At 55.6% G+C, this 27,057-nt stretch overlaps 3 protein-coding genes and 1 long non-coding RNA gene across 22 annotated transcripts in view; 3 read left to right on the forward strand and 1 right to left on the reverse strand.

The window, feature by feature from the left end:
* Window positions 1-452: 452 nt before the first annotated feature.
* Window positions 453-7,996, forward strand: CHRND (cholinergic receptor nicotinic delta subunit). The gene is made up of 12 exons (XM_072796689.1): window positions 453-546; window positions 826-971; window positions 1,389-1,433; window positions 1,954-2,063; window positions 2,170-2,325; window positions 2,531-2,640; window positions 3,595-3,795; window positions 5,024-5,135; window positions 5,260-5,374; window positions 6,207-6,411; window positions 6,503-6,621; window positions 7,501-7,996. The coding sequence occupies exons 1-12, from the start codon at window positions 495-497 to the stop codon at window positions 7,681-7,683; spliced, it is 1,554 nt and encodes a 517-aa protein (XP_072652790.1). The 5' UTR covers window positions 453-494; the 3' UTR covers window positions 7,684-7,996.
* Window positions 7,997-12,647: 4,651 nt separating this feature from the next.
* Window positions 12,648-18,227, forward strand: CHRNG (cholinergic receptor nicotinic gamma subunit). Its single transcript, XM_072796702.1, has 12 exons — window positions 12,648-12,702; window positions 12,897-13,036; window positions 13,296-13,340; window positions 13,532-13,641; window positions 14,180-14,335; window positions 15,051-15,148; window positions 15,461-15,661; window positions 15,858-15,972; window positions 16,185-16,299; window positions 16,990-17,206; window positions 17,400-17,533; window positions 17,782-18,227. The coding sequence occupies exons 1-12, from the start codon at window positions 12,648-12,650 to the stop codon at window positions 17,953-17,955; spliced, it is 1,560 nt and encodes a 519-aa protein (XP_072652803.1). The 3' UTR covers window positions 17,956-18,227.
* On the reverse strand, window positions 14,794-20,086 carry LOC140616204 (uncharacterized). Of its 8 annotated transcripts, XR_012016743.1 has the most exons (5): window positions 19,748-20,086; window positions 17,948-18,059; window positions 16,387-16,670; window positions 16,194-16,254; window positions 14,801-15,919 (listed from the first exon to the last, which is right to left on the reverse strand). It is a non-coding gene; the product is annotated as an uncharacterized lncRNA (long non-coding RNA). The 8 variants fall into 8 exon arrangements; XR_012016746.1 differs by having other exon boundaries at window positions 14,794-15,672; window positions 16,194-16,670; XR_012016742.1 differs by having other exon boundaries at window positions 14,799-15,919; window positions 16,194-16,670.
* Window positions 20,087-20,092: 6 nt separating this feature from the next.
* Window positions 20,093-27,057, forward strand: part of EIF4E2 (eukaryotic translation initiation factor 4E family member 2) — a 31,148-nt gene continuing 24,183 nt past the window's right edge. For 7 of the 12 annotated variants that reach the window (XR_012016736.1, XR_012016737.1, XR_012016738.1 and 4 more), the window contains exons 1-3: window positions 23,454-23,539; window positions 26,077-26,154; window positions 26,286-26,400. Coding sequence is in view for 8 of the 12 variants with exons in the window: in XM_072796691.1 (XP_072652792.1) it covers window positions 23,469-23,539; window positions 26,077-26,154; window positions 26,286-26,400 (264 nt within the window). In the remaining 4 variants the exon portion in view is untranslated. Of the gene's footprint in view, window positions 20,253-23,453; window positions 23,540-26,076; window positions 26,155-26,285; window positions 26,401-27,057 lie in introns of those variants that run through there. The other 5 variants (XR_012016739.1, XM_072796697.1, XM_072796698.1 and 2 more) reach the window with 1 other exon arrangement.

Consider the following 27,057-nt stretch of genomic DNA (forward strand, 5'->3'; position numbering starts at 1 on the left):
CGGGTGGGGGGGGGGGGCATTGGACAGGGCCAAGCAGGGCCCAGCCTCCAACAGCAGTTGGCAGAGGTCACAAAGACACTGGAGAGAGGCTGCTAAGTCCCCATTTCCACGTTCTTGTTTCCCCCCAAGAAACAGCAACAGCTGACCTGTCGCCACTCCCCTATCCCTGGCTGACCAGTGCTGCCCCCAGTGTCCAGTGCTCTACCCAGCCCCCACCCCTGCCGCTAGCTGTGGGGAGTTCCAGCCTGGGATCTTTGCCTCCTGTCCTTGGGCTCCTGCCTGGCAGCCAGTCCCTGTCCCCACCCCCTCATCACCACCTGCCTTAGGATTTATATCCCACAGCCATGCCCAGAGGTGTCAGATTGCGTTTCCGGATGCCTCCTCCCTTTGCACCCCCCCCCCACCCTGCACCTGTCCCTTCTCCTACCCACCCACATTCCCCAGCCCTGTAGACTGGAGGGGCAGAAGCCACAAGACCCAGTCAGAGGGACAGGATGGAGGGGCCCGTGTTAACGTTGGGGCTGCTGGCTATACTGGTCGTGTGTGGTAAGAGTGGACATCACCCTGCCCTGAAGGGTCCCTCAGGACTCTCATCCAGGGCTCCCACTGCATGGTTCCCTCCTTAACCTCCTCCCTGGCACATCAGGCCCAACTCCCCACCCCCACTGCCATTTCCCCCTGGAGGGGCTGACCACCAAGCCCCCTTCCTGGGGAGTGGTTGGATCCCCCAGCGGAGCCCAGCCCGGTGGCCCAGCAGGATTTCAGGGCAGCTCCCTTCCTGGCCCCCACTCCCAGCACCTCGTCCCTATCCCTACCCCTCCCCAGGCAGCTGGGGTCTGAACGAGGAGGAGAGACTCATCCGCTACCTGTTTGAAGAGAAAGGTTACAACAAGGAGCTCCGGCCTGTGGCGCACAAGGAAGAGAGTGTGGAGGTCTCCCTGGCCCTGACGCTCTCCAACCTCATCTCCCTGGTGAGAGGCCCCTCGGTGGCTGGGCTGGGGGGCAGGAGGCCAGGGACAGCCTCCTGCAGGCCTGACTGTCTCCCGGACTGGGACGGACGTGGAGGGACCTGGGTGCCAGCCTGGCCTATGGTAGCTCCTCTCCCAGGGAAGCATGCTCCAGCGCTCTGCACGCTCAATGCCGCCCACAGGTCTTGGGCTGATGCCTCTTCCCCTCCAGCCTCAGTTCTGGGGGGTGCCCCGCATCGGACCCATGACACACTGCTCCTTGGTCTGCCCACCCCTTCCTGACTGTGAGTGCTTGCTGCAGGAGTCAGGCCAACTGCCATGGTTTCCCCTGGGTGGCAGCCAGGCATAGGTGCCTGGTGAATGTGCGCAGGTGAAAGAACCATGTGGGCCCTGGGGGACAGGTGTCTTGTGTGATTACAGAAAGAAGTAGAAGAGACCCTGACCACTAACGTGTGGATTGAGCACGTAAGAATACCCCACTCAGGGCTGGGGGCGGGGAGGGGGGTGGGTAAGGGTGCAGGGCCCAGGCTCCCCTATGCTCCCTTTTGCTTGGGCATCTCCGGGAGGGGATCAGCCTGTCCTCCAGGAGGAGCTGGCTCCTACCGCAGGCCCAGCTGCCCTTCCCATCACCTTGTACGGCCACTAGCTCAGATAGAGACTTCTGGTAGATTGGGATTCTTCATGTATGGGAAAGTTATCACAATATCCTGATTTTATTAAAAGACACTCTTCTGCCACCTGTCAGCAGTTCATAAGACAGACGTACATTTTCTATGTCCACAGTGGAAATAGGCTCCCTTTGTTGTGCAGTGTACATTCTACACAACTGTGCATGACAGACCTGAGTCCTATCTCTGGACTCAGCTCCCTAAGCCTCTTTGTCACAGCTCCCAGACCCTTTCCAGTCTTTCCCCAGGGACGTGAGGAGGGTGGGGGGCTTGGGCAACGGCGGAGCCCACTGCTGACACACCTTTTGGGCTTCCAGGGCTGGACAGACAGCCGGCTGCAGTGGAACGCTAAAGACTTTGGAAACATCAGTGTCCTGCGCCTGCCGCCTGACATGCTGTGGCTCCCAGAGATTGTGCTAGAGAACAAGTTGAGCCGCAGGCCTCCCTGGCATCCCCTCCCCACTCTGCCTCCCCCACCCCTACCGGTTCCAAGCTGGCCGGCATTCACCGTGGCCCTTGTCCTTGTCCCTCAGCAATGACGGCTCCTTCCAGATTTCCTACTCCTGCAACGTGCTCATCTACCCCTCGGGCTACGTGTACTGGCTTCCGCCTGCCATCTTCTGCTCCTCCTGCCCCATCTCTGTCACCTACTTCCCCTTTGACTGGCAGAACTGCTCCCTCAAGTTCAGGTGCACCCACTTGTCCAGCCACCCCGCACTCCAGGGCCCACCACCAGGGGCTGGGGGAGGTGCAGAGAGGCCCCTGCTCTGTCCTGTTTAGAGCTTCCCTGCACCCGCCTGACCACGGACCTCCTCGGCTAGCCTTCCCCCCTGCCCCCCCTCGGTGGCCGCAGCCCAGCACTGATGACCCCCCTCTACCCACTGCCCTCCCCAGTTCCCTCAAGTACACAGCCAAGGAGATCACCCTGAGTCTGAAGCAGGAGGAAGAAGAGGGCCGCTTCTATCCGGTGGAGTGGATCATCATCGACCCTGAGGGCTTCACAGGTGTCGGCAGGAGCCTCTGCGGATGGGCGAGGCGTGGGGGGGGGGGGGGGGGCTCAGACACACTCCCGTCCTGATGCACGCGTGCGCACACACACCTGGAACATGGGCCTACAGGCACCCAGACGGGCAGAGAGACCCAGATGGGCACCCAAAGAGAAGCACACGCGGACATACCTACCGACACAAATCTAGCACGTTGAAGGGAAAAGAAGTCCATACGGAGGGGATTGTGTCCCAAAGGCAGAGACAGGTGCCAGCACCCCACCCCTTCCCCTGCCCAGGCCAAGAGATCCTCCCGGGTCTGGACAGGGTCTCTGGGGATGGTTGTAGCTGATCGATGAGAAGGGTAGTCAGACTTCTGTTCCCAGTAAGCCCAGGGGTGTGGTTGGGGCTTTAGCGGGCATCCTAGTGTGTATGTCACCCCCTCCCAACGCCTCCACCCCTGTGATCGGACTCAGATCTTCTATGCCCCCCCCACATGCCCCTGTCCATCGGAGGAGACTTCCGTCACACTGGTCCCAAGGCTGTGACATCACAGCCGCGTGGAGGGGGAGGTGTTGATCTCACTGCATCCCCTTATCTCTAAGACTTATTTGAACCATATGTGGCCTCAGCTTCTCTGTTTTAGAAGAAGGAAAAAAAAAAAAAAAACTCCCAGAAGAGAATTTCCCTCTTGCAGATTTCCCCAGGGAAAGACACCCACAAACAGAATCTGAGCTCTCCCCTGGGTGCCCCCTGCGTGCCCCTGTTTTAGAAGAAGAAGGAAAAAAAAAAAAAAACTCCCAGAAGAGAATTTCCCTCTTGCAGATTTCCCCAGGGAGACACCCACAAACAGAATCTGAGCTCTCCCCTGGGTGCCCCCTCGGGCTGGCTCACTCCATCCGGCCCCCACCCTGCCCCAAGGCCCCCCCAGCCCCCTGACCTGACACCAAGGCATCCTTCTGCCACCCTCAGAGAACGGGGAATGGGAGATAGTGCACCGGCCAGCCAGGATCAACGTGGACCCCAGCATCCCACTGGACAGTCCCGGCCACCAGGATGTGACATTTTACCTCATCATCCGCCGCAAGCCCCTCTTCTATGTCATCAACATCCTGGTGCCCTGTGTGCTCATCTCCTTCATGATCAACCTGGTCTTCTACCTGCCGGCTGACAGTGAGCCTCAGAGCCTGTCCCAGCTCCTTGGCCACCTGGGGCAGCCCCTCCCTCTCCCCTGAGGGCATCTGAGCATTGGCTTCCCCAGCCCTCTCCTCACTTCCTCCTGGGAGCCACAAGGGGGTCGCCACGCCTGGGGCTCCCTGCCCAGGGTCCAGGCATGAGAGACATGTGGCCAGCCAAGTGGAGGGTTTTGTGACCCTGTCTACATCCCCAGGTGGACAGGGCCCTGGGGACGGGGGGTGGAGGGTGTCTGTCCCTCTGGGATCCTGCTTCTGCTTCTCACAGTGGGGCTTCCCAAGGACCCAGGGAGAAGCACTAGACTGTCCCTCTGTCCTGGTCACCATGTGTGACCACGGGCCTGGCACACAGAAGGCCCTCCACTTTGAACCAGTGAGTGGGTGATGGCATGTCTAGGAAGATCTCTAGGAAGCCAGGTGTGGAGGCATGCAATCTATGCTCACCTGGTTCTAGAAGGCCATGTGTAACCTATGTTACTTGGTTTCACTATAGTTCCAGAATATTTACTACAAGCAAGATGTAGTGAGTCCCCGGGGACAAATGTGATCCGACCTCTGCTGCTGGCAGAGATTGTAGAAACCAGAGGACTAGGAGCACCGCCCCAGGGAGAGTAAAATGGGGGAAGCTTTCCTGGAGGAGGTGGTGCTTGAGCTGGAGATGGGTGGGGAGGCACTCTTCAGGTAGAGAAAGGGCCCTGGGGCAGGGCTGTGGGCCTGTGACCACAGTGACCCCCGCACAGCAAGCTCAGGAGCTCGAGTGGGAAGAGCCAGGCAATGCAGGTCGGGGTCTCTGAGGGGAGGACTAAGAGTTGGTGAGATATTGATGCTACGAAGATGCCCTGGAACTTTCCGTACAGGGGTGATTTTTGGAGGGTGGAGTGGCAGGGAGCTGGCTAACGGTGACAGCTGGTGATCATTGAGCACTTGCCCCGTGCCGGGCAGCGTGATGAACGTTTAACACTCACTCTCTCACTTGGTCCTCACAACATTTAGCAGTTGTGAAAACTGAGGCACAGAGAGGTCAGGCTGATTGCCTAAGGTCTCCCAGCCAGTAAATGGCAGAGCTAGGACTTGAACCCAGGTGCTCTGGCTCCATAGCCCATGATGTTAATCAGGGCACTGTGGCTTTGTGAACAGTGGTGCAAGGGGCGCAGGGGGAGCCCCTGGGCCCAAGGCCAGAGGTAGCAGCTAAGTCTGGCCTCCCCCAGGTGGCGAGAAGACCTCAATGGCCATCTCAGTGCTCCTGGCTCAATCCGTCTTCCTGCTGCTCATCTCCAAGCGGCTGCCCGCCACGTCCATGGCCATCCCCCTCATCGGCAAGTGAGTGACAGCCGTGCCACTCTGCGTCTCCCCCACCTCCCCCTGCCTCGCCCCACCCTGCCCTGCCACACCCCACTGTGCCCCGCCATGCCCCACGGGCTCCAGGCTGAGCGTGTGCCTACAGGTTCCTGCTCTTCGGCATGGTGCTGGTGACCATGGTCGTGGTGATCTGTGTCATCGTGCTCAACATCCACTTTCGCACACCCAGCACCCACGTGCTGTCTGAGGGGGTCAAGAAGGTGAGGGCTCTAGGCCAAAAGCTGGAGACTGTCCAGCTGTCCATCTACAGGAGGGCAGGGAGAGACCCTGCATATCCTTGCACGGGGGAGTGCCACCCTGCATGGCAAAAGTGCCCCGGGCTGCTGCCCACACCACGTGGATGACCCTCCCAACGCGCTGCTGCTTGAAAGGAGCCAGGCACAAATGAGCAGAAGCTGCACAGTTTCCTCTCTATGAAGTTCAAGGACAGGCAAAACCAGCCTTTAGTGATAGAAATCAAGACTGTGGTTACCCCGGGGGGTGGGTAGGAAGTGACCGGAGGAGGCACGAGGAGACCTTCGAGATAGTGTTTGAGATCTCATCTGGGGGGATGTTTACACAGTTGAATGCATCTGTAAAAATTCATCTAGCTCTACACTTAAGATCAGTTCATTTGACTGTTATGTTTGCTATACCTCAATTAAAAAGAAGGCGAGGAATGTGGGGACGGCGTGCCCAGGAGGGGGTGTCCTTGACTCTGGGCCACTGCAGGGCTGCTAGCAGTTCTGGGATGGCTGAGGGTGCTTTAGCAACTTGTTGGGTCATTAGTATAGAAGAGCGCTCAGCATTTGGGGGATTTTTCTTACTTGTTTGTTTTTCCGAGAATGAGTTCTGCTGTGTGCCGTGAGCTGAGCAATAGGGGAGAGTTGGAAGCAAACTAAGTGTCCCTCAGTAGGGGATCGGGGGAATCAGTGACAGCATCAGACTCAGGAGTACTTTGTGGAGCCAGGAACTTAGTCACAGCAGTTTTGACGTGTAAAGGTGACCCCATGTCTGTAAAATAGCCTCCTTGTGTCCCCCAACCTGCCGCAGCTCTTCCTGGAGACCCTGCCGGAACTCCTACACATGTCCCGCCCAGCAGAGGATGGGCCCAGCCCAGGGGCTCTCGTCCGGAGGAGCAGCTCCCTGGGCTACATCTCGAAGGCTGAGGAGTACTTCTTGCTCAAGTCCCGAAGTGACCTCATGTTTGAGAAGCAGTCCGAGCGGCACGGGCTGGCCCGGCGCCCCACCACTGCACGTGGGTCCCCCGGTGGCTTGGGAGTTTGGCCCATTCACGGGAGGTGGGCTGGGGGCAGGCCTCATGCCCGCCCCTGGCCCGGTGTCCGCAGGCCGGCCCCCCGCAGGCTCCGAGCAAGCCCAGCAGGAGCTCTTCAGTGAGCTGAAGCCAGCTGTGGATGGGGCCAACTTCATCGTCAACCACATGAAGGACCAGAACGATTACAACGAGGTGTGTAGCCACAGGATCGCCGGGCACATAGGGTGTATCCCGTCGAAAGGCAGCTGGGTTCCCCTCGGAGACACACACCCACTTAGATGGAGTCCACTGTGGGTGCAGACTCCAGGGCCCCCCAGGAGGCAGAGCCCCTCGGGCAGGGCTCAGTGCCCAGGGCGCACACCCAGGCATAGCTGCAGGCCTACAGTTCCCTTAGGGGCCCTTCTGTCCCAGTGGTCAATCATTTCCTGTCCCTGCTCAACGTCAAGTCTGATACTCCAGACATAAGCAGACATTTATTTTCTTTTTAAGATTTTATTTATTTATTTGAGAGAGAGAGAGAGCACAGAGGAAGGGGGAGAGGGAGCAGCAGACTCTAGGCTGGGCAGAGAGCCCGTCGCGGGGCTCCATCCCAGGACCCCGAGATCATGACCTGAGCCAAAGGCAGGTGCTGAACCCACTGAGCCGCCCAGGCGCCCCCATAAGCAGACATGTAAAAGGCAGCCTTAGGTGATTGTTCAATGTGATACAACTTTTAAAACTTCTCTCTTGAGAAAGGGGAACTGTTTGCAGGTTCACATATGGGCTAGCACAGAGATGAGAGGCTGGGAGGGGGGACAAGGGAGGGGGGACAGTTTACCCTCCTTAGACCCCTGAGAGAGACTCCGGGCCCCCCAGCTCTTCCTCAGGCCCTGGAGCCCTGCAGCAGGGTGAGGAGGGAGGCTGTGGTCCCGCTCTCGGTCTCCTGGATAGAGACCCTGGCTTCAGGGGGGGCCTGGGCCCTGCTTGAGGCAACCCCCACAGATCCACTAGGGCCATGCCTCTGTCATTGGGTGCCCAGCCTGGGGTGTGGGCCTTCCTCACTCCACTGTCCCTGTCTCCACCTGCCCCCAGGAGAAGGACTGTTGGAACCGAGTGGCCCGCACAGTGGACCGACTCTGCCTATTTGTGGTGACACCCATCATGGTGGTGGGCACGGCCTGGATCTTCCTGCAGGGCGCCTACAACCAGCCTCCACCTCAGCCCTTCCCCGGGGACCCCTTTTCCTACCACGAGCAGGACAAGCGCTTCATCTAGAATAGGCCTGCCCTGCCCCCCTGGCCCAGCTCCCAGACAGCTGCGGGTGGGGCCTCTGGCCTGGAAGGGATGAGCAGGTGGGGGGGTAGTTGTGTGGACAGGGGTGTCTGAGGGAGGACAAGTCCTTCCTGGGGCGGCCAGCTTCTGGCCCTGAGGCTTGAGTCCAGCTGATCCTGCAAGGCTGAGGCAGGAAGAGCTGGGCTTTCCTGAGATTAAGAGAGGAAGGGAGAAACCCCACTCCTCAACCGCAGATCCTCTGCAGCTAAAGACAGGAGCCATCAAGCAGGTCTGAGAGTGGACATCGGCTGGTGAGGGGAGGGGCTGAACAATTTGGGGGGAAAAGGGGGCTGGCTCAGGGGACCAGGGAGGAGCCACTCAGGCTGGCCTTTTAAGACCCCTCTGTGATGAGTCAGAAAGGCAGAGGCCTCTTGCCTCCCCTCCCCGAGGTGGGGGTAGAGCAGTGGGATCCTGTGTCTTCACTTTCCTGTTCCTCCAGCCACCCTCCTCTCCACAACCCCTCACCCTTGGGCTTCTAGGGTCCCCCCTGGGGCTGATGTGGGGATACCTCCCTCTCTAGGCCTCTTAAGGAAAGAGGCTTCCAGCAGGGGTGGGAGCGCCAGGGTTGCAAAATGGCCTTCCCCAGCCTTTTCTGCCATGGTGACTCTGTCTGGGTCCCTCGGGGAAACTGAGGATGGGTGGAAGTGTCAGGGTCAACACCCACAAAGACTAAAGGTCAGCTTGTCAACCTCAGGTCACACACACAATCCTAGAGCTCCAGAACTCAGCCCTCCCCAAGGAGTGTCCCCTCTTGGGCTTCTATTCTCCTTCCCAAAGTAGGGTTTCCATATGATATTTGGGACATACTCTTACTAAGAAAAATTATTCATTGTTTATCCAAAATTCCAACTTAACTGGGTATCCTGTTTTGTTTCATTCTGGGGGGAGGTGGCAGAGAAAGATCTTAAGCAGGCTCCATGCCCAGCACAGAGCCCAATGGGAGCTCAAACTCACAACCCTGAGATCATGACCTGAGCTGAAATCAAGAGTCAGATGCTCAACCAACTGAGTCATCCAGGCGCCTTGTATTTTTATTTGCTAAATTTGGCAACTCTATCCCAAAGGGAGCCCCCGACCATCCCATCCCAAGAGCCAAAGGCTGAGGCTACAGATGCTGGGAGACATGGTTGCCTACCTCCAAGATGGCCCCAGTGATCCCCACCCCCTGGTATTCACACCCTGTGCAGCCCCCTCCCTCACTGCACCAGGCTTGGTCTGTGTGACCAACAGAATGAGGCAGAAGTGATGGTGTGCCACTTCTGAGACTAGGCTCTAAAAGACAGTGCGGCACCCCCCTGGCTCCTGCTCCATTGCTCTTGCTTTCAGCTGGATCTCTCACTTTGGGGAAGCCAGCTGGCACGGAGAGCTGTCCTCTGGAGAGGCCCACCTGGCAAGGATCGGAGGCCCTCTGCCTGCAGCCCCACGAGTGACCTTGGAAGCAGATCCTCCAGCCCCGGTGGGGCCTTCAGATGAGACCACAACCCCGCTCAGCATCTTGGGCACAGCCCCATGAGTTCCTGGCCAGAGCCACCCAGCTAAGCTGCTCCTGGATTCCTGATCCTCAGAAACTGTGTGGGATAGTATATGTTTGCTGCTTTAATAGACAAAATTTTGGGGTGCTTTGTTACACCAGAGGGCCATCTGGGACAAGCCTGTCTCATGTCTTAGGTTTAGTTTTCTTATCAACAAAATGTGTGTGTAAGTCCCATTTGTGAGGTGTTGTGAAAATCGAATTTGCTAGTAGGCATAAAGGTCCTTACATGTGTCCTACAAATTTAAGGGGTGGTTATGGTTTTTTTAAAAAAAGATTTTATTTATTTATTCCTGAGAGACAGAGAGAGAGGCAGAGACAGAGGGAGAAGCAGGCTCCCCTCGGGGAGCCTGATGCAGGACTCCATCCCAGGACCCTGGGATCACGACCTGAGCCAGAGGCAGATGCCCAACCACTGAGCCACCCAGGTGCCCCAAGGGATGGTTATTTAACTCATTCCTCAGTTGTGGGACTAGGTCACAGGGGATGAGCCTGTGGTCTCACATGTCTGAGGCTGGCAGGGGGTCTGAGGGCAGATGGGAGCAAGCGCAGGGGACCCAATTATTCTCCTCCTTGACACACACAGTTAAGATCTTATCTTCACAGCTCAACCCATTTCCCTCTGAGGTAGCTGGTGACCTCGTTAGCTCAGGTATACAAAAGGTGAGATTTTGGGTCTTTCAATGGAAATGAACAAAAGACAGACCTCTTAACTGCAAAACCGACCCATTACTTCTGACTTCCAATATGAACTGTGCGCAGATTCGAGGTACACATCTTTAATTTTTTTCCCTCCAAATAGGAGGAGTAGCTCAGACTTACACCTACCAGATGAGCCAGGAGTCTGGGGCTTCCCTAGGATCATCCTCCATGAGAGGGTCCCCATCTCAAGCACCAACAGAGGCCCTGAAACAGATCCCTCAGCCACTGTCCTTGCTTCTCTCTGCCACACGATGGCACTGTTGGCAACTGCCAGGTGAATCCTCTGGCGTCCAGCCCTGCTCAGTGGCAGTGGCATGGAACCTTCCAGAGAAGACAACCACAAAATGCCATACCCGATCAAGAGTGCCCCGTGCAAGGTTCCCAGGGTCACAACGGGACCCTCAACAGCACCCATTCCTCCAGCAGTGCAACCCCAGGGGGCTGTCAGCACTGGTCCCCTCTCTGGGTGACACAGATTCTCCCCAGGAAGTCACAGTCACAAGGAGCCAGCTTCCTGTGGAACCACAGAGTGCCCCTACCTACACAGTCTCCCCAGGCCATCAGGGCTACTCACCCTCCTTCAAACAGTGATGAATCTGTTAGGGATGCACTGGGCTGCAAGGAACAGAAACCCAAAGAACCGTGGTTCAAACAAATAAGGCTCCCTCTTTGTTGCATAATAAGATCAGGAGGCAGTGGTTGCACCATTGGCTCAGCTGCCCCACAAAGCTATTAGCCCCCCAGGCCCTGTGCTCTCTGCCCAGCCCTCCCTCCTTAGCATGTTGGCTTTGTCCTCATGCCTGTCGCTCCAGGTTGCAAGCTGACCGCCACAGATCCGCAGTTCACATCTGTGTTTAAAGCAGGAAAGGAGGCAGCGGCCACTTCTAGCCCCTTAATCAGAAAGCAAAGGCTCTCTCCAGAAGCCTTCCAGCTGACTTCTGTGGACATCCCACCAGTCAAGATGTTTTTACATGGCCACCCCTCTCTGCAAGGGAGCCTGGGACATGAGCACTCCACTTTTCCAGCCTCTGGAAGACAAAGTGGCAAAGGGGGACTATCAGACACACCGCACCTGCCCCTTTAGCCCCTCCAGGGCAGCACCACTCTCCTCAGGTGACCCACCGTCCTGAGAACCCCAAGGAGACTTCGCCTCTTCTCCCACAGCAGGAGAGAAGGAGAAAAGACAGGAGCTGAAATCTCTTCATACGTAGGGAAGTGGTATAATTCGTATCAGAGGGACGTCAATCTCCACCATCGCCCTTTCCCCTCCTGGACACTTGTAGAGAAGGGGAAGGAGAGTCAGAAATGTTGGAGCATCAGCCAGACCACCACTGACCAGGGCGGTGGGGTTGAGGGTGAACAGGTGGTCCGCTATTTAGCAGGTGCCATTAGTGGTCTTGGCAGGGACTCCAGAGGGGGAGAGGTGCTGCTCTGGGGAGCACCAAGGGGCAGGCTGGGGAAAAGGGGCAGCTGGCTTTACAAACCCAGGGAAAGGGCACCATACTCCTCAAGATCGAGGTTTGGGGGTGAGATCAAGGCTTGGGGGTGGGGCCCAGAGCAGGATGACCGGGAAAGGCAGGTGCCACAACTACTGTCCTCCTGACCCCAAAGTCCTTGTGAGGACAGACAGGAGGGACGACTTGCGGCTGTGGAGGACAAAAGACAGGTGAGCCCATGGCCACAGCTGGCAGCAGGGCCCTCAGCTCCTAGACCCGCCTCAGCCCTACCCTTCCCCTGACTTCAAACTACAAACTGGATGGAGCATGTTTTCTGGCCCAGGTGGGTCCCCTCACCTGACTCTCTGGGGTCACAACCTTGATCTTGTCCGCCTGCCCTACTGAACTGTGACCTCCTGTGAGCCACCCAGGCTCAGCCCGGCTTCCCTTGCAGTCCCCCTTGCTGCCCGCCTGGCCTGCTGCCTGCCACATGTGAGGGACTCCCTAAGTTTATGGATAAACTTAAGAAATATGGAGGCCACACAAAGGACCCCCTATCCAGGGGTTGTTCTGTTCCCAAGAGCCCCAAGTCACAGATCTTCCTCAACTCTCCTTCTTTCAAAGCTTACCAGGCCCATGTCCCGTGTCTCAGAGCCTGGGTGGGCCCTAACTATCCCCCTAATTTGCATTAAGGTATCAGGACCTGGGCAACATAGTACATCTCTCTCCTAGGCTTTACCTCCAGTGTCTGGGCCCAGTGCACCACCCATGTTAGGCTGGTAGGACAGGTTTGGGGTCCTCCATCATATCACAGAGAAACTTGGGTACAGAACATGCCTCCATACCTCCTCAAATCCTGACCCGCTGGAGGAACAGAGGAGGGAGCCCAGTTCTGGGCCCTTCCTCACACTCTGCTCCCTCCCATGTCTGCCTATCCCTGCTTGTGTCTTCAGGAACATAGGCTGGGACTGCAGACTCAGACAGAGGGGATGGAGGCTGGGCTGTCTCTATTGGGGCAGATAGGCCCCCTCTGTCCCCTCCCCAGCCCAGGTAACCTGAGCCTGGCATTTTGTCCATCTTGGAACAGCTGACAGTGCTGTGGTCGGACAGCTGGTGGGGCTGGGCTGGCCTGGCTGGGGTGGGAGCATGGGCTGTTATATGAGATCCAGAGTCGACAGCTCTCTACCCTGAGCTGGGGAGCGGTTGTCCCACCCGTCACTGTAGAGGGCTGTGGCACCATGCTCTGGGGCCAGGGGCTGCTGCTCCTCCCACCGCTGCTGGCCGTCTACCTGGGTGCGGACTCAGGGGGTCAGGAGCCTGGGGGGCCTGGAGTAGAGGTCCCAGGCCTCAGGGGACAGAGGGTCTGGAGGCTTTTGAAGCCTTCCCCCACCCCCAGCGCCCTAATTCTCCATATCACACCCTCCTGCGGCCTCCCCCTCTTTCTGCCCCAAGGCCCCTGTGGCCAGGCTCACTGCTGGCTGTTGCAGGAGCTGAGGCCCGGAACCAGGAGGAGCGGCTGCTCGCAGACCTGATGCACAACTACAATCCCCACCTGAGACCCGCTGAGCACGATTCGGATGTGGTCAATGTCAGCCTGAAACTCACCCTCACCAACCTCATCTCCCTGGTAAGCCACAGGCCTGTGGGACAGTGGGGGACACAGAGGCCCAGTGTACTGGGCCCCTGGGACCTGCTGGGGAGAAGAAGGGGCTGGCTCTAGCAGCCAGGCCGGGGGCGGGGGGGGGAAGGACTCCACAGAGAGGAGGCTGGAGATCTGGAAAGCTCCCAAGAGGCTGGGGTCCTGGAGTACCCAACAGGGGTCTATAGGGACTAACATCCGGAGAGGGCAAGTAACGGGAGCTTAGCCCTCTGTAATGCACCCCCAGAATGAGCGAGAGGAGGCACTCACCACCAATGTCTGGATAGAGATGGTAAGAGGCCACCTTGCAGTGCTTTCCTGTCTGGGCTCCCACCCTGGGGTCCCAAGGCCCTTAGAGCTGCTTGCCTTCCCCCGCCCCCTCCCTGCCTCTTCTGGCCCACCTGGGCTCAGCTCCTGTTTCTGGGGGTGGGGGCGGGGCATCCCAGAGGAGAGCAGGGCCTGGCAACCCCACTCCCCCTGCAGCAGTGGTGCGATTATCGCCTGCGCTGGGACCCGCAAGACTACGAAGGCCTGTGGGTGCTAAGGGTGCCGTCCACCATGGTGTGGCGGCCAGACGTCGTGCTGGAGAACAAGTGAGGAGGGGTGCCAAAAGGACACAAGTGCAGGGCCCAGCAGGACAAGGGGGCTCTGGGGAAAAGGGACAAGTGGACAGAAGGTGCAGACAGGGGAACACTGGTTGGAGCAGGTGCTGCTGAGGGTGGGGCCGGGTGGGCAGACCTGCCTCTGGAGGCCTGGCTCCTCCTCCTCCTCCTCCACCTCCTGTCACCTGTCATCTGGTGGGCTCCCTCCCTCTGACCTGGGGATGAGGGCAGCTCCCACAGAAGCTGTCAGGAGTCAGTAGGCATGAAGTGCTGCCATCGTGGCGCTGGCACTTTGCGAGAGCTGAAGAGATGTTAGTACCATTAGGACCAGGCCCTGGTGACAAGGGGGTGGGGTGGAGGAAGTCTGGGGGCGATGCAGGTGGGGAGTAGCGGACCCTGTGGCCGCAAAGGGCTTGGGTCCCTGGTCCCCATCCACGCAGGGCAAGGGCTAGCCGAGGCTGTGGGACTGGGGCGAGCCGGGGCTGCCGGGGACGTGAGCCCCCAGCCTCGGGGCCTGGCCTGTGCGCAGCGTGGACGGCGTGTTCGAGGTGGCCCTCTACTGCAACGTGCTCGTGTCTCCTGATGGATGTGTCTACTGGCTGCCACCTGCCATCTTCCGCTCCTCCTGCCCGGTCTCTGTCACCTACTTCCCCTTCGACTGGCAGAACTGCTCCCTCGTCTTCCAGTGAGGCCATTTATTGGGGGGGGGGCGGAGGGGGGAGGATATAGAGAGATGCCCCAGGAGGAGCCTGGCTGGGTGGTGGACGCGAGGCTTCTCACCAAGGGCCAGGCCTCATCTCTTGGGAGCCTCTCTGCCCATCTCACACCCAGACACCCACATCCCTCCCTGCTAAGTCACAGTCCCCTGGCTCAGCCTCCTTCCCTGCCTCAGTTTCCCTGCCTGTGACCCAAGGGAGTAATTCATGACCAAGGCGGCTGGGCAAGAAGGCACACGCATGCCCGCGATGTACATGCATGCCCACATGAGTGCCACCCACACCCCATGGAGAGGTAGAGGCTGTCTCAGTCTTCTCATCCAGAAATGGGGGAAAGGAGGTCTTTCCCATAATTTAGAGGAGCAGTCTTTTTTACAAGGAGACCCTACAGGGAGACCCTCCTTAACAAACAGACCAGACAGGGACAGACCATCAGTCCCTCCTGCCCCGGAGGCAGCAGAGGGGAGGAACACAGTGGACTGAGCTCCAGCCTCCCAGCCCTTCCACGAAGACTCCTCTGACCCCCATCCCGCCCTTACACCATCTCCCGGCCAGGTTCTGTGGAGAACTCAGGAATTCTGAGTTTTGCACTCTTTGAGGCAATACTGCCCTCAGTTGCCCTCAGATGACCCTCCGTGTGACCTCAGAGATGGATCTACACACACTTCCCTCCCCATCGCCCAGGTCCCAGACCTACAGCACCAATGAGATCAATCTGCAGCTCAGCCAGGAAGATGGTCAGACCATCGAGTGGATTTTCATCGACCCCGAGGCCTTCACAGGTATCCTCTTCCCAGGATCCCTGCTGGACCTGGCCCCCAGGGCACGGCCAGACTAAGATCATACCCCACCCCCCCATGTCACTCAAGGTGAGCACTACGGTAAATCATTAAAAAGTGTATTTTTAAGGGCCCAGCAAAGTTCTCACTTCCCCACGATAATGTCTCCAGTTTGGGTGGGAGGGGGTCAGGCATCCAGTCTCCCCGGATGGCGCTCTTTGGGCGCATGCTGGCCGCCCCGTAGCTAGGTCGCCGGGGCCGTGGGGATCCGCCCGGCCTGCCCTCCCTGTGCCCACCCTGGCCTGCTGCCCGCAGAGAACGGGGAGTGGGCCATCCGGCACCGGCCCGCCAAGATGCTGCTGGACGTGGCCGCGCCGGCCGAGGAGGCGGGCCACCAGAAGGTGGTCTTCTACGTGCTCATCCAGCGCAAGCCCCTCTTCTATGTCATCAACATCATCGCGCCCTGTGTGCTCATCTCCTCGGTCGCCATCCTCATCTACTTCCTTCCTGCCAAGGGTAGCTGTAGCCTGGGGGAGGGGGGCCATGGCCCCAGCTGGCAGCTCGGGGACCAGTGGGGAGGGACGGCGTTGGGGCATCACACACGAGACCACCTGTCCCGGGGACCAGGGGCACTGGGCTCCTTGTGGGGCAGGGGAGGTCCCCATGGCAGGGAACTTGAGATCTGCTCTGAAGGCCTCTTGGTTATGGGCAGCGGGTGGCCAAAAGTGTACTGTCGCCATCAACGTGCTCCTGGCCCAGACTGTCTTCCTCTTCCTTGTGGCCAAGAAGGTGCCCGAGACCTCCCAGGCAGTGCCACTTATCAGCAAGTAAGGCTGGCCCTCGTGCCTTCCCCCCGCCTCCTTCCCTCCATTCCCTGGAACTCGGGGCACTACCCTCCTGCCACTCCCACCTCACCTGTCCACGGTGCCAACCCCTCACCCAGCTGAATCTGGGGGAGTCAGCTGCTAAGGGTGGGGGTGCATCTGGAGATGAGGTGCCAAAGGGCCAGCCCCACCTCCTGCCTACCCAACCCCGGCAGGTACCTCACCTTCCTCCTGGCGGTGACCATCCTCATTGTTGTGAATGCCGTGGTCGTGCTCAACGTGTCCCTGCGGTCCCCCCACACACACTCCATGGCTCATGGGGTCCGAAAGGCAAGGCCTCTCCCTGCCCACTCCAGCATCCTCCTGTCCACCCCTTCCCCTTCTCTACTCCCCTGCCACGTTCAGCAGCACACCTACCCTGTATCTTGAAGCATGTGCCCAAATGGATTAATAATGACACCGAGTGCTTACTATGTGGCAGGTGTATTATGCACACTAATGACTGGATCTTCATAAACTCCTCTGAGGTGGGTGTTAGTACCATCTCCAGTCGGCCAGTGAGGAAGCTGAGGCACAGAGAGATTGATTCGCTCACCCAAGGTCGCACGGCTAGGAAGCAGAAGCAAGGTGCTGCCCAGGAAGTCTGGCGCCAGGGCCTGTGTGATCTGCAGCCCACCCGTAGCAGTCGGCTGGGACCCTTGCTGCAAATGCAGATTCTCAGGCCCACCTCAGGCATTGTGGGCCAGAACTGCCGGGGTGGGGCCCGGGAACCTGTGTAGTGAGCGCCCTGGTGATTCTGATGTGCACACAGATGTGAGGACCTAGGCTCACATCTGGCGCAGAACAGTCCAGCTGTACTGGGTCAAGCCACTGACCCTAATGTGCTTGCTGCCCCTGAGCCCCTGGTGGCTCAAGCCCTCCGTGCCAACCTTCACCTTCTGCTCTGAAGCCTAGCCTGGCTGCCCACATGCCCAGGTCTGCTGCTACTAAGCTAAGCCCACCAGAAACCCCTCTCTCCAGGTGTTCCTACGGCTCTTGCCTCAGCTGTTGCGGATGCATGTTCGCCCACCAGCCCCAGCAGCTGTGCGAGACACCCGGCGCCAGCTACAGAACGGCTCCTCCTTGGGATGGCCAATCACAGCTGGGGAGGACATTGCTCTCTGCCTGCCTCGCAGTGAACTTCTATTCCGGCAGCGGCAGCGCAATGGGCTGGTGAGGGCAGCGCTGGAGAAGCTAGGTGAGGCAGGGGGTATGACACTGGGGACCCTCCTCCCCAGGGACTCCAAACGGGCAGGCCTGTCGGCCAAAGCACCAGGGACGGCAGATGAGCATCCAGGTTGAGGAGAGAGAAGCTAGGCCGCTCAGGAGAGACTAACTTCTCAGACTACTTCTTCTCCACTCTATCCCCAAACCTTACCCTCTCTCACCAGAGAAAGGCCCGGAGCCAGGGCAGAGCCAGGAGCTGTGTGGCAGCCTGAAGCAAGCTGCCCCGGCCATCCAGGCCTGTGTGGAAGCCTGCAACCTGATTGCCCTCGCCCGGCACCAGCAAAGTCACTTTGACAGCGTAAGGGGGATTGAGTACCCAGGGAGGGACTTGGACCTGGGACAGGGGCCAAGATGAGTAGGGTGGCCATGGTTGGGCAATGGGATGGACCAGGGGACTATGGCAGAAGCCAGGTTAAAGTCTGGAAGGAGATGAGAAGGACCGAAGGACACGAAGAGAGGCCTGCTGGATGACCAAGGATGGCACAGTGACCCAGGTCAGGCTTGGTGTCACTGCTGGCCATCCCACACCCTGCCTCCCACCCTCAGGGTAGCGAGGAGTGGTTCTTGGTGGGACGCGTGTTGGACCGTGTCTGCTTCTTGGCCATGCTCTCGCTTTTTGTCTGTGGCACCGCTGGCATCTTCCTCATGGCCCACTACAACCAGGTGCCCGCTCTGCCATTCCCTGGAGACCCCCGCTCCTACCTGCCCTCACCTGACTGAGCCGACCAACTGCTGAGAGCCATGTGGAGTCTTATCAGCTGTGTTCTTCAGTGGCTGGGGTCATGAGTGTGCTCTTTGGGAAGTGGCCTTCAGGACCACCAGGCCTGAGAAATAAAGCATGGGAAATAAAGAGACCAAGCTGGAGTCCTTGAGTGGTTGAGAATGGCTGTGGGCAGGGTGCACTGTTGGAATCAGCATCCACATAGCTCTGGCTAGCTAGTCCTGGCAATCCCCTCACCTCAGCAAGACGTTAGCAACTCCTGTCATTTCTGAAGCCCTAAGGACTCTGTCTTGTATGACGTCCCCAACTAGGCAAGGTCCCATCCCTCCAGGACTGGGCCTCCCTACCTTTGTACGAGTCCCTCCCCACAGGCTCCCAGAGGAGAGAGGTCAAGAGAGATGTGAAGAATAGCAGGCAATGTTCTCTTGAAGGAAGGGCAGCAGCCCACGCCAGCTGGTATATCCCTTTTCTACTTTCTGGGTGCTATAAGCATCCAAGACTCTGCTGCACAAGTGACCTTTCCATTCATATGCATTTTTTTTTTTTTTTGGTCATTGATCACAGAAGAGTTACTCATGTCATCAGGGACAAGCAAGGGTCACTATTTCCCCACGTTTCATTTGGGCAGATTGGGGCTCCAAGTGAGAGAGGGGGCTTCCCAGAACACTGATGGCTAGGGCAGCCATCATGAGAGCCTGTGTCTCTCATGAATAAATATTTTAAAATCTTTTTTAAGATTTTATTTACTTATTCATGAGAGACACAGAGAGAAAGAGAGAGGCAGAGACACAGGCAGGCTCCACGCAGGGAGCCCGGCGTGGGACTCGATCCCAGGTCTCCAGGATCACACCCCAGGCTGCAGGCGGTGCCAAACCGCTGCGCCACTGGGGCTGAATCTAAATATTTAAAATCTTAAAAAAAAAAAAAAAAAGAACACTGGTGGTTAAATAAAGTTTGGAATGCAGAATTCCCAACCCAATTTTAGACACTCCCAAGAAAGATTCGGTGGCCTGGAAAACAGACCCCTCTTCCTTCTCTTCTCAAAGGGCGGCGGAGCATTTGCACTGGTCTCAAAGGATGCTTAAGACAAGGAGGAGCTGGGCAGAGAGGCTGGGAGGTGATGGGCTGGGCTTTCCCTTCCGGCAGGAGATTCTGGATCCACTTAGAAAACAAGATGCCCAGCTGAGGTCTTCCTGGCGGGAGAGGCAAGGCCCGGCTTTGAGAATACAGCTGGGGCCCGAGTTCTGTTGGTGAGGAGAGAACCCGAGCAGGTCATTTGTGCCCTCTGAGCCTCTGTTTCTTCATCTGCAAATATGGGTTCGGATTTCCGCTTCCTACCTATCCACCCCCATCAGAGGATCAAAGGTGCGGGTGACAGTGAATCAAAAATGTGCATAAGGGGCAGTCCCGGTGGCGTGCGCCTGCAGCCCCGGGTGTGATCCTGGAGACCCGGGATCGAGTCCCACGTCGGGCTCCCTGCGTGGAGCCTGCTTCTCCCTCTGCCTGTGTCTCTGCCCCCCTCTCTCTGAACAAATAAATAAGTCTTTAAAAAAAATGTGCCTAAGACCTGACAATGGGACATCGTGGGGGCGGGGGGGGCTGGTAATAACCGCCTTCCCCAAGCACAGGGGTGCTGGCTTGGGGGCTCCACCAGCAGCAGGTTCGCGTCCTTAACTCCCGTGCGCGCCGCCCCTGTGTCCCCGGAGCAGAGGCTTCGGATCCGGGAGGCGCTCGCTCCGAGCCTGGCGGGCCCATCTGGGGTTCCGGTGAGCTTCGCACTAACTGTGTCACCTGGCGTCGGTCTCTCCACATCTCCGACCGCCTCGGGGGGCGCGATGAGCTCCTTCGCTCCCCCGCACAGGTCAGCAAGACGGAAGACTCCGCGCGGGCGGCTGCGTCCGGCGCCGGACACCGGCGGTCCCGTTCTAGCCACACGGCGACCCGAAGGGGCGTGGCCGGGACCCAGGAGGAAACAGCCTCGGGCAGGTGAGGAGCGAGTCCAGGACGGTGCAGCCGCCCCCCGGGGGGTGGGGGTGTGGAGTCGGGGCGCCCCCTCGGACGCGCGGCGGGGACCCTGGCAGCCTCCGCGCAGCCGCCGCGCAGCCGCCCGGAGCCGGCGTCCCGGGATACCCGCCCCGCACCGGACTAGCGCGCAGACGTTCCGCTGCGCCGCGCGCAGCCGGAAGTGGCCGGGCCCTAAACTGGGGGGCGGGGGGGGGAGACCTGGCGGAGCGGAAGTCACTCCGTGAGGCAGTGGCGACGGCGGCGGTGAGAGGATGAACAACAAGTTCGACGCGTGAGTGGCGCGTGGCCGCCCCGCGGGGCCCCTTCCCCCAGCCGTTCCCCCCGCGCCCGCCTCCACGGGGGCTGGCAGCGGCGAAACTCCCCGGCGCCGTCCTGCGGCCTGGGCTTGGGCTGCGGGCCTTCGCGGCCCGGGCGGCCGGCGGGGGAGAAGGGGGGCTGGGGGGGGAGGCGTCATGCAGGGGTGCGGAGCGGGGTACGGCCCCAGGGCGACGCGCGGGGTCCCGGGAGGGGTGGCCGCGCCGCCCGGAAGGAGATTTTTGGACGCCCCGCCCCGGTGGGTGCGGGTTGCCGGCGGCGCGGAGGGGCGGGGACGGCGGCGACGGCGGCGGTTTTGGGGTGTTGGCGCAGCCCGGCCGCCCTGCCTCCGGACCCGGCGGGGGCTCCACGCACACGCTCTCCCGCCCGGGCAGCTCGCCTCGCCCCTCTGAGTCCGGGTTCTCCTCTGCAGAGTGGGGACGGTGACAGCCCGGGCCGGAGAGTGGTGAGGATGCAGTGAGGTAATGTGGCCGTTGGCGCCTGCAGGCGGCTCAGTTACGGAATGCTCCCGGCCTTCGCGAGGCTCCTTCCTGCTTCCTTTCTCCTCCCCCTTCCCCCCCCCCCCCACCCCGCTCCAGCACGCTCCGCAGGAGCTGCCCCTGTTCTGGTCCCCCGAGCACCCCCCTGTCATTGCCCCCGTTTCCACCTCCCCAGTTCCAGCAGCATCGTTTGGGGGCGCAAAAAAAAAAAAAAAAAAAAAAAAGGAAATGCAGAATTATTTCTTTGCACGTTTCCCTCTAGCGATTGTGTCTTGAGGCAGGTTATGTGCTTCTAGTAAGCATAGTTGATCTCTAGGGACCTAGATTCCCAGGTCCAGACCCACCAGTTTACCGCTTCTATGCCCGTGGAAGAGTCACCCACCCATTGTTAACGTAAAGCACGTTAGCGGTTGGGGCCCTGCTGCTGCCCTGGTGTGTGAGGATCAAATCGCGTTCAGCAAGTGCTTAAAGGGACTTTGTAAATTGCTAATAGGGAGGAATGTAAAGTGGCATCACTGTTTAGGTTGTGACCTGCTGCTGATGGGAAATTGTTTTTTTTTTGGAGTTTTTTTGTGTGCCCCCCCCCCCCGCCCCCCAGTACAATGAGTGCTGGTTTGCACATTCGGGAGTCCTGGATTTCAGCGCTCTAGGCAGCTCCTCTGGAATGTGTTCCTGGTTGCTGAGAAGTCTCTGGGACTTGGAAAAAGTCTTTGGCTCAACGTTCCCCCAGCCTGCTGCTTAGCTGAGCCCATCTCAATAGGAACAGCCACACTTCCCACCCCCCCACCCCCACCCCCCGCCATTTGCACCCCTTATATCTTAAATCTTTGCAACACCAAATTCCAGATCTAAGTCCTCCCTCAGTAGAGCTTTCTGTAAATGCTATACCTCTTCCTCCACTGAATTGAACAGATCAACATTGCATCTTAGGAAGGCACTTTATGGGTCAGCTAAGCCGAGTCTTGCCCATATCATTTGGGGATCTGCGGTAAGCTAATTTAAGAATGATAGTAACAGGGGATCCCTGGGTGGCGCAGCGGTTTGGCGCCTGCCTTTGGCCCAGGGCGCGATCCTGGAGACCCGGGATCGAATCCCACGTCGGGCTCCTGGTGCATGGAGCCTGCTTCTCCCTCTGCCTGTGTCTCTGCCTCTCTTTCTCTCTGTGTGACTATCATAAATAAATAAAAAATTAAAAAAAAAAAAGAATGATAGTAACAGGTTTCATAGGAATCTTGGTAGATACTTTTCATATGTTATTTCTACTGCTAACAATTCTGCTAAGGGGATCATGTTACCTCCTTTTATAGATAGGAAAATGAGGCCCTCTGAGGTTAAGTAACTTGCACACGAAAACAGGAAGGCGCACGTAGCAGGATTCAAACCCCGGTTTGTTTAACCTTGGTTCAAGTAACTCTTGACAAAAATTAACCTGGGTCATTTTTAATTCGTTATAATTATTAACTATGCCTTATAATGACCCAGAATTTTTTAACATCTCCTAGGTATGCAGTTAAAAAAACAACAACAAAGCTCTCATTTATTTGAAATTAGCAATTAGAGACCACACTCCTGCCCCTAGTTTTTATTTTTCATGTAACAAGTTTGTAGGTTTTTTTTTTTAAGTTTGTTTATTTAAATAATCTCTACACTCAGCATGGGACTCGAACCCACAACCCTGAGAACAAGAGTTCCTCTGACTGAGCCAGCCAGGTTCCCCAAAAGTCTGCAGTTTTTAGACGTTTTAGTTGTTTGGCTTCTGTACTCTTTACCACGTGGTTCCTAAGGACTGGTTCCAGTTTGCCAGTATCCTAAAAGTCCAGTGCCTAGAGCTGGGTACTGTAGTCTAATCTGATCAGCCCAGTTTAAAGAAGAGCTCTAACCTCCTGCATGGGCTCGATTTCTGAGAGTGTAATCTAGGATTATAATTGCACCCCACCCCCTACATCTATCCAGTCAGTTAGCTACCACTGTCATTGACCCTGTTGATGTGTGAAACCTTAGGATGATTTCACTATTCTGCAGTCCCAGACTGTGATTACCTTAGTTTTCAGATCTAGATGCCATACTTGATTTTGTTACTGTTCTCTCTTTGCTAGTTTTTGGCCCTTTCTTACAATATTGGCCGAACCACCTGTTGGCTCCCATCCTATTCTGCCTTGTATTGCTTTGATTTTAGAAGTGCATTCATTAAACATGTTTGTTGTCTGCCTCGGTCTCATGCTGGGCATGTAAAGATGAATTAATCTAAGTTCCTATCCACAAGGAATTGGTCTACTTAGAGAGCAGTGTGAGGATAAACCTGGGCAGAGGTTTGGTGAGTTGACTTGGAGCCACTCAGTCTGGATAGCCTTAGAGATGCTAATTGCCCTCCTGAGTCTGGAGCACTGATTTTTAGTCCTGATTGTATCTTGGCTCAAATCCAGCTTCAAGCTGGAAGAGTAGCCTCTGGAAGACAGGATGCAAGTGATTTGCTTTAAGTATAGGCTTAGAGGGCAGGGTTAGCTCCACCCTCAAGAAATAACACATTAGAATTTCCTTTTATCATCTCTGAAGGGAGTCAGGAAGTGTGGTCCAGGAACCACAGTAGCACTCTCTTCTCAGATATAATTATTTTTGCTATTTTTCTGTTTCCTAATCATGAATAGCAGCAAAGAAAGGAACATGTGCTTTTCTTAGTGCTAGTAAAATGAGAGATGTGGGATGACTGCCTTTCTTCAAGATGTAAAGGGAAGGGACCCCAGAAGACTATCGTGGAGGCTGGGAGGTAAGAAGAGAGGGAAATGGTTTGAGTCCTGAGATATGCCCTAAAGAAGAGAACGAGGGCTGTCTTGGGCCTATTCAGTATAAAAAACCATTTGTTTGGGAGCTGATAAATTAGGCATAACCTTATAGCTGAGACAAGTACAAACACTGATATGATGAGGTTCAGAAGAGGGGAACCTGATCCAGCCTAGGGAGAGATTAGGAAATGCTTCTAAGAGAAAGTGGCCCTTATCCTGAGTCCTAGAGGACAATTTAAGTAGGGGAAGAGAGGCTCTCCAACGAGAGACCAGACGATGAGCATAACAGAGGGAGGAGAGATCAAGAAGCTGCAAGTAAGTTGATAACATGAGAGTGGAGGTGTTTGTTGGGACCAAGCAGGAGGTGATACTGGCACATACACACAGAGCAGGACCTTTGTAACCAAGCTGAGGCCTGAGTATGTATACCTTATCTCCTCAGTCAGGTGCTTGGGGACAGGCAGTAGCATCTGATACAGTAAGTGGCTTGGTAAATATGGGACTTGGTGCTATACAGGCTCCTTTAGGAAAGTACATCAAACCAACTTGAGTTTAATAAGGGGAAAGGAGTATCATAAACGCAGATAACATTCTCCCAGAAGTCTCCTAGGTCTTACCGAGTCAGTGAGGTCGCAGCATCATAGACAAAGCCCCTTTTCTCTCTGCTTTCTCTGCTCCATTCCCTTTCTCCCTCCTGGCTTTCTTTTCTCTTGTTCACTTTTTCCATTATGGCTTTTTTCATATGGGACCCATATGATTGCCCCAGCTCTTGAATCTCTGATCTTTCATCTCCTGAATGAAAGGCGAAGGAAGAAATGTAGTCATAATTTGAGCAAGACCACAAGGCACCAGTTATTGGCCAGGATGGACTGCCCTTAGTTCAGGTGCCCTTCATAGTCCTGTTGTGAGCAGGAAGGTAGGGGATAGGGTCACTTGGGGCATGATGCACCTGAATGTATCCTACAGGTAGAGCTGTGAAATGGGCAGAGGAGGTACCTCAATACATGGCTAGTTTGTGCATTCTAATATTTATTGAGTGCTTTTTATGTGTGTGGCATGGGAAATTTATGGACAAAAGAAATGCAAAATGCTTTGCAACGTGTTTCTGTAGGTATGTAAGATAATGTGTATGTTATCATTTGAGTATTTCTAGTACCTTTCTTGAGAATTACCTAATTCTGTTTGACTAGATAGTCCTTAGGGCCAGAGGTGATTTTGGAGAAGATCCATGATAAGCTAATGGTCCAGCTCTAAACTAAATGGCATTCTTATGTATTTGTGAAGTCATCACCTGCTTATCTTTCTGTCTAAATCCAGTGAGCTTTATATGTTACCTGAAAGCCTTAGGATACTTTCACTGCTTCTAGGAGGGTAGCACCTACTGTGCATTTGACCAATCTTACCAGGCGAAAAGACATTCATTCCTTCTTTCAGTCATTTCTTTTTCTTTTCACTAAACATTGATTCAACATCTTGTGCTACACGTTAGGGCGGCATCTTCTTGTCCTTGGTGCTGAAGGCACAAAGATTTATATTAGACTGTTCTAAGAGATCCCTCCACTTAATAGTAAAAACAGACATGGGAAGAATGTCACCTTGGGCTTAGAGGTAGTGTTTGCAGATAGCACAGCTGTGGGACTATAGGTTGCTTTGGGAGATGGGGAGGGAAAGAAGATTTCAGTAGGCAGGAGTCAGATTCTAGAGGATCTTAAATTTCATTGTATTTTATCCTGCAGGGTGGTCATCCAAAGACAGGGGACGGTTAATGGTTTTAGGCATGGAAGTTAAATGACTAGATTGAATTTATTAATTAAAGATTTTTCTAATTTATTTTAGTGTGTGCGAGGCAGTGGGGAGGGCAAGAGGAAGAGAGAATCTCAAGCAGACTCTGCTGAGCATGGAGTCCAATGCAGGGCTGGACCTCACAACCTTAAAATCAGGACCCTGAGATCAACTACTTGAGCTGAAACCAAGAGTCAGATACTTAACCTACTGCACCACCCAGGTGCCCTCATATTTACATTTAGAAAGATGCTCGTGGCTATGTGGAGGATGGATAGAGGGTGGAGAGGATTTGTGTCAGGGAGACCATTTAGGAATTTATTGCAATAACAGAGGACAAAGAAGAGGGCCTGAGCTAAAGCAGTGGCAATGGGGAAGGATAGGAGAGATGGTTAGAAGAGTTGAGAGAGATAGGTAAATTTTTAAACTTCATTTGAAATGCCAGAGCAGTTATACAATCCAGAAACTCTTCTCATTATTGACTCATTATTTTTGGCAAAGAAAACCGTCCCTTAAACTGTTTGCTGGGGATCCCTGGGTGGCTCAGAGGTTTGGTGCCTGCCTTTGGCCCAGGGCGTGGTCCTGGAGGCCCAGGATCAAGTCCCACATCGGGCTCCCTGCGTGGAGCCTGCTTCTCCCTCTGCCTGTGTCTCTGCCTCTCTCTCATGAATAAATAAATAAAATCTTAAAAAAAATAAAATAAAATAAACTGTTTGCCTTTTGCTTCTTTACCTGTTAGAAAACTGGAAGACTGGGGTTTTTTTTTGGAATTCCTCCTAACTGCCTTTCTGCATTCCTTGCCCTTTCCTCATCTCAGGTACATCTCATTGCCTGTATTTTGAGTGACTTGGGGTTGATTATAATGTAGTTCCATTGACCTGGTGGTTCTGTTAGGTAAGCAAATATCAGCTCAGTCATGGGCTAACATTGTTTTGCCTTCCCATTCAGATTGAAAGATGATGACAGTGGGGACCATGATCAGAATGAAGAAAACAGCACACAGAAAGATGGTGAGAAGGAAAAAACGGAACGAGACAAAAGTCAGGGCAGCAGTAAGAGGAAGGTGAGTTTTGTGCTATATAGATAGAGTTGCCCTTGGACTTGAGATTTGGTTATCTTGTGGAATCTGTTATGTGAAAGACACCGGATTAACTTGATGGCACCCTATTTAGGGATATATGCCTTTTTTTTTTTTTTTTAAGAGTTTATTTATTTGAGAGAGAATGTGCATGTGCAGATGTGTGAGCAGGGGGAGGAGCAGAGGGAGAGGGACAAACAGACTCTGAGCTGAGTGTGGAGTCCGAATTGGGGCTCTATCTCATGACCCTGAGATCATGACCTGAGCTGTAATCAAGAGTCAGGCACCCAGGTCCCCCTGGAATATCTGCTTTTGCTCTAAAAAAAAAAGATTGTTGAATCACTGACATTCATATTGGAAGTTAGAACTTTTCCCTTGCCACAGATCTTGAGATGTTGCCTTGCTTTACAGCATTCTCCCAGCATGAGAGATTAACCCTGGAGTTTAACAGGGCTATTTGTTGCTTCATAAGCTGCTGCTGAGTATTTCAAGTCCTACACATCCCTTCAAATTTTAGACTCTTTAGTTAATAATAGTCTAAGCTGAAAGTGACTTGGAAAGGAGAAAATTTAGAGAATGAGAGATAGATGGATCAATTTCTTTTTTTTTGGAATATCAAAACAATTGTTTATCTCATGAGGT

This window comes from Canis lupus, chromosome 24, assembly GCF_048164855.1.
Source record: "Canis lupus baileyi chromosome 24, mCanLup2.hap1, whole genome shotgun sequence".
Taxonomy (NCBI): Eukaryota; Metazoa; Chordata; class Mammalia; order Carnivora; family Canidae; genus Canis; species Canis lupus.

Excerpts from the sequence above, each read along its gene's own strand:
- CHRNG (XM_072796702.1), top strand. The coding sequence starts at position 12,648 with ATGCTCTGGGGCCAGGGGCTGCTGCTCCTCCCACCGCTGCTGGCCGTC. Across the intron at positions 13,037-13,295 it reads TCACCAACCTCATCTCCCTG|AATGAGCGAGAGGAGGCACT; the intron begins GTAAGCCACAGG and ends ATGCACCCCCAG. Across the intron at positions 15,973-16,184 it reads GCAGTGCCACTTATCAGCAA|GTACCTCACCTTCCTCCTGG; the intron begins GTAAGGCTGGCC and ends CAACCCCGGCAG.
- CHRND (XM_072796689.1), top strand. The coding sequence starts at position 495 with ATGGAGGGGCCCGTGTTAACGTTGGGGCTGCTGGCTATACTGGTCGTG. Across the intron at positions 3,796-5,023 it reads CTTCTACCTGCCGGCTGACA|GTGGCGAGAAGACCTCAATG; the intron begins GTGAGCCTCAGA and ends GGCCTCCCCCAG. Across the intron at positions 6,622-7,500 it reads ACCAGAACGATTACAACGAG|GAGAAGGACTGTTGGAACCG; the intron begins GTGTGTAGCCAC and ends ACCTGCCCCCAG.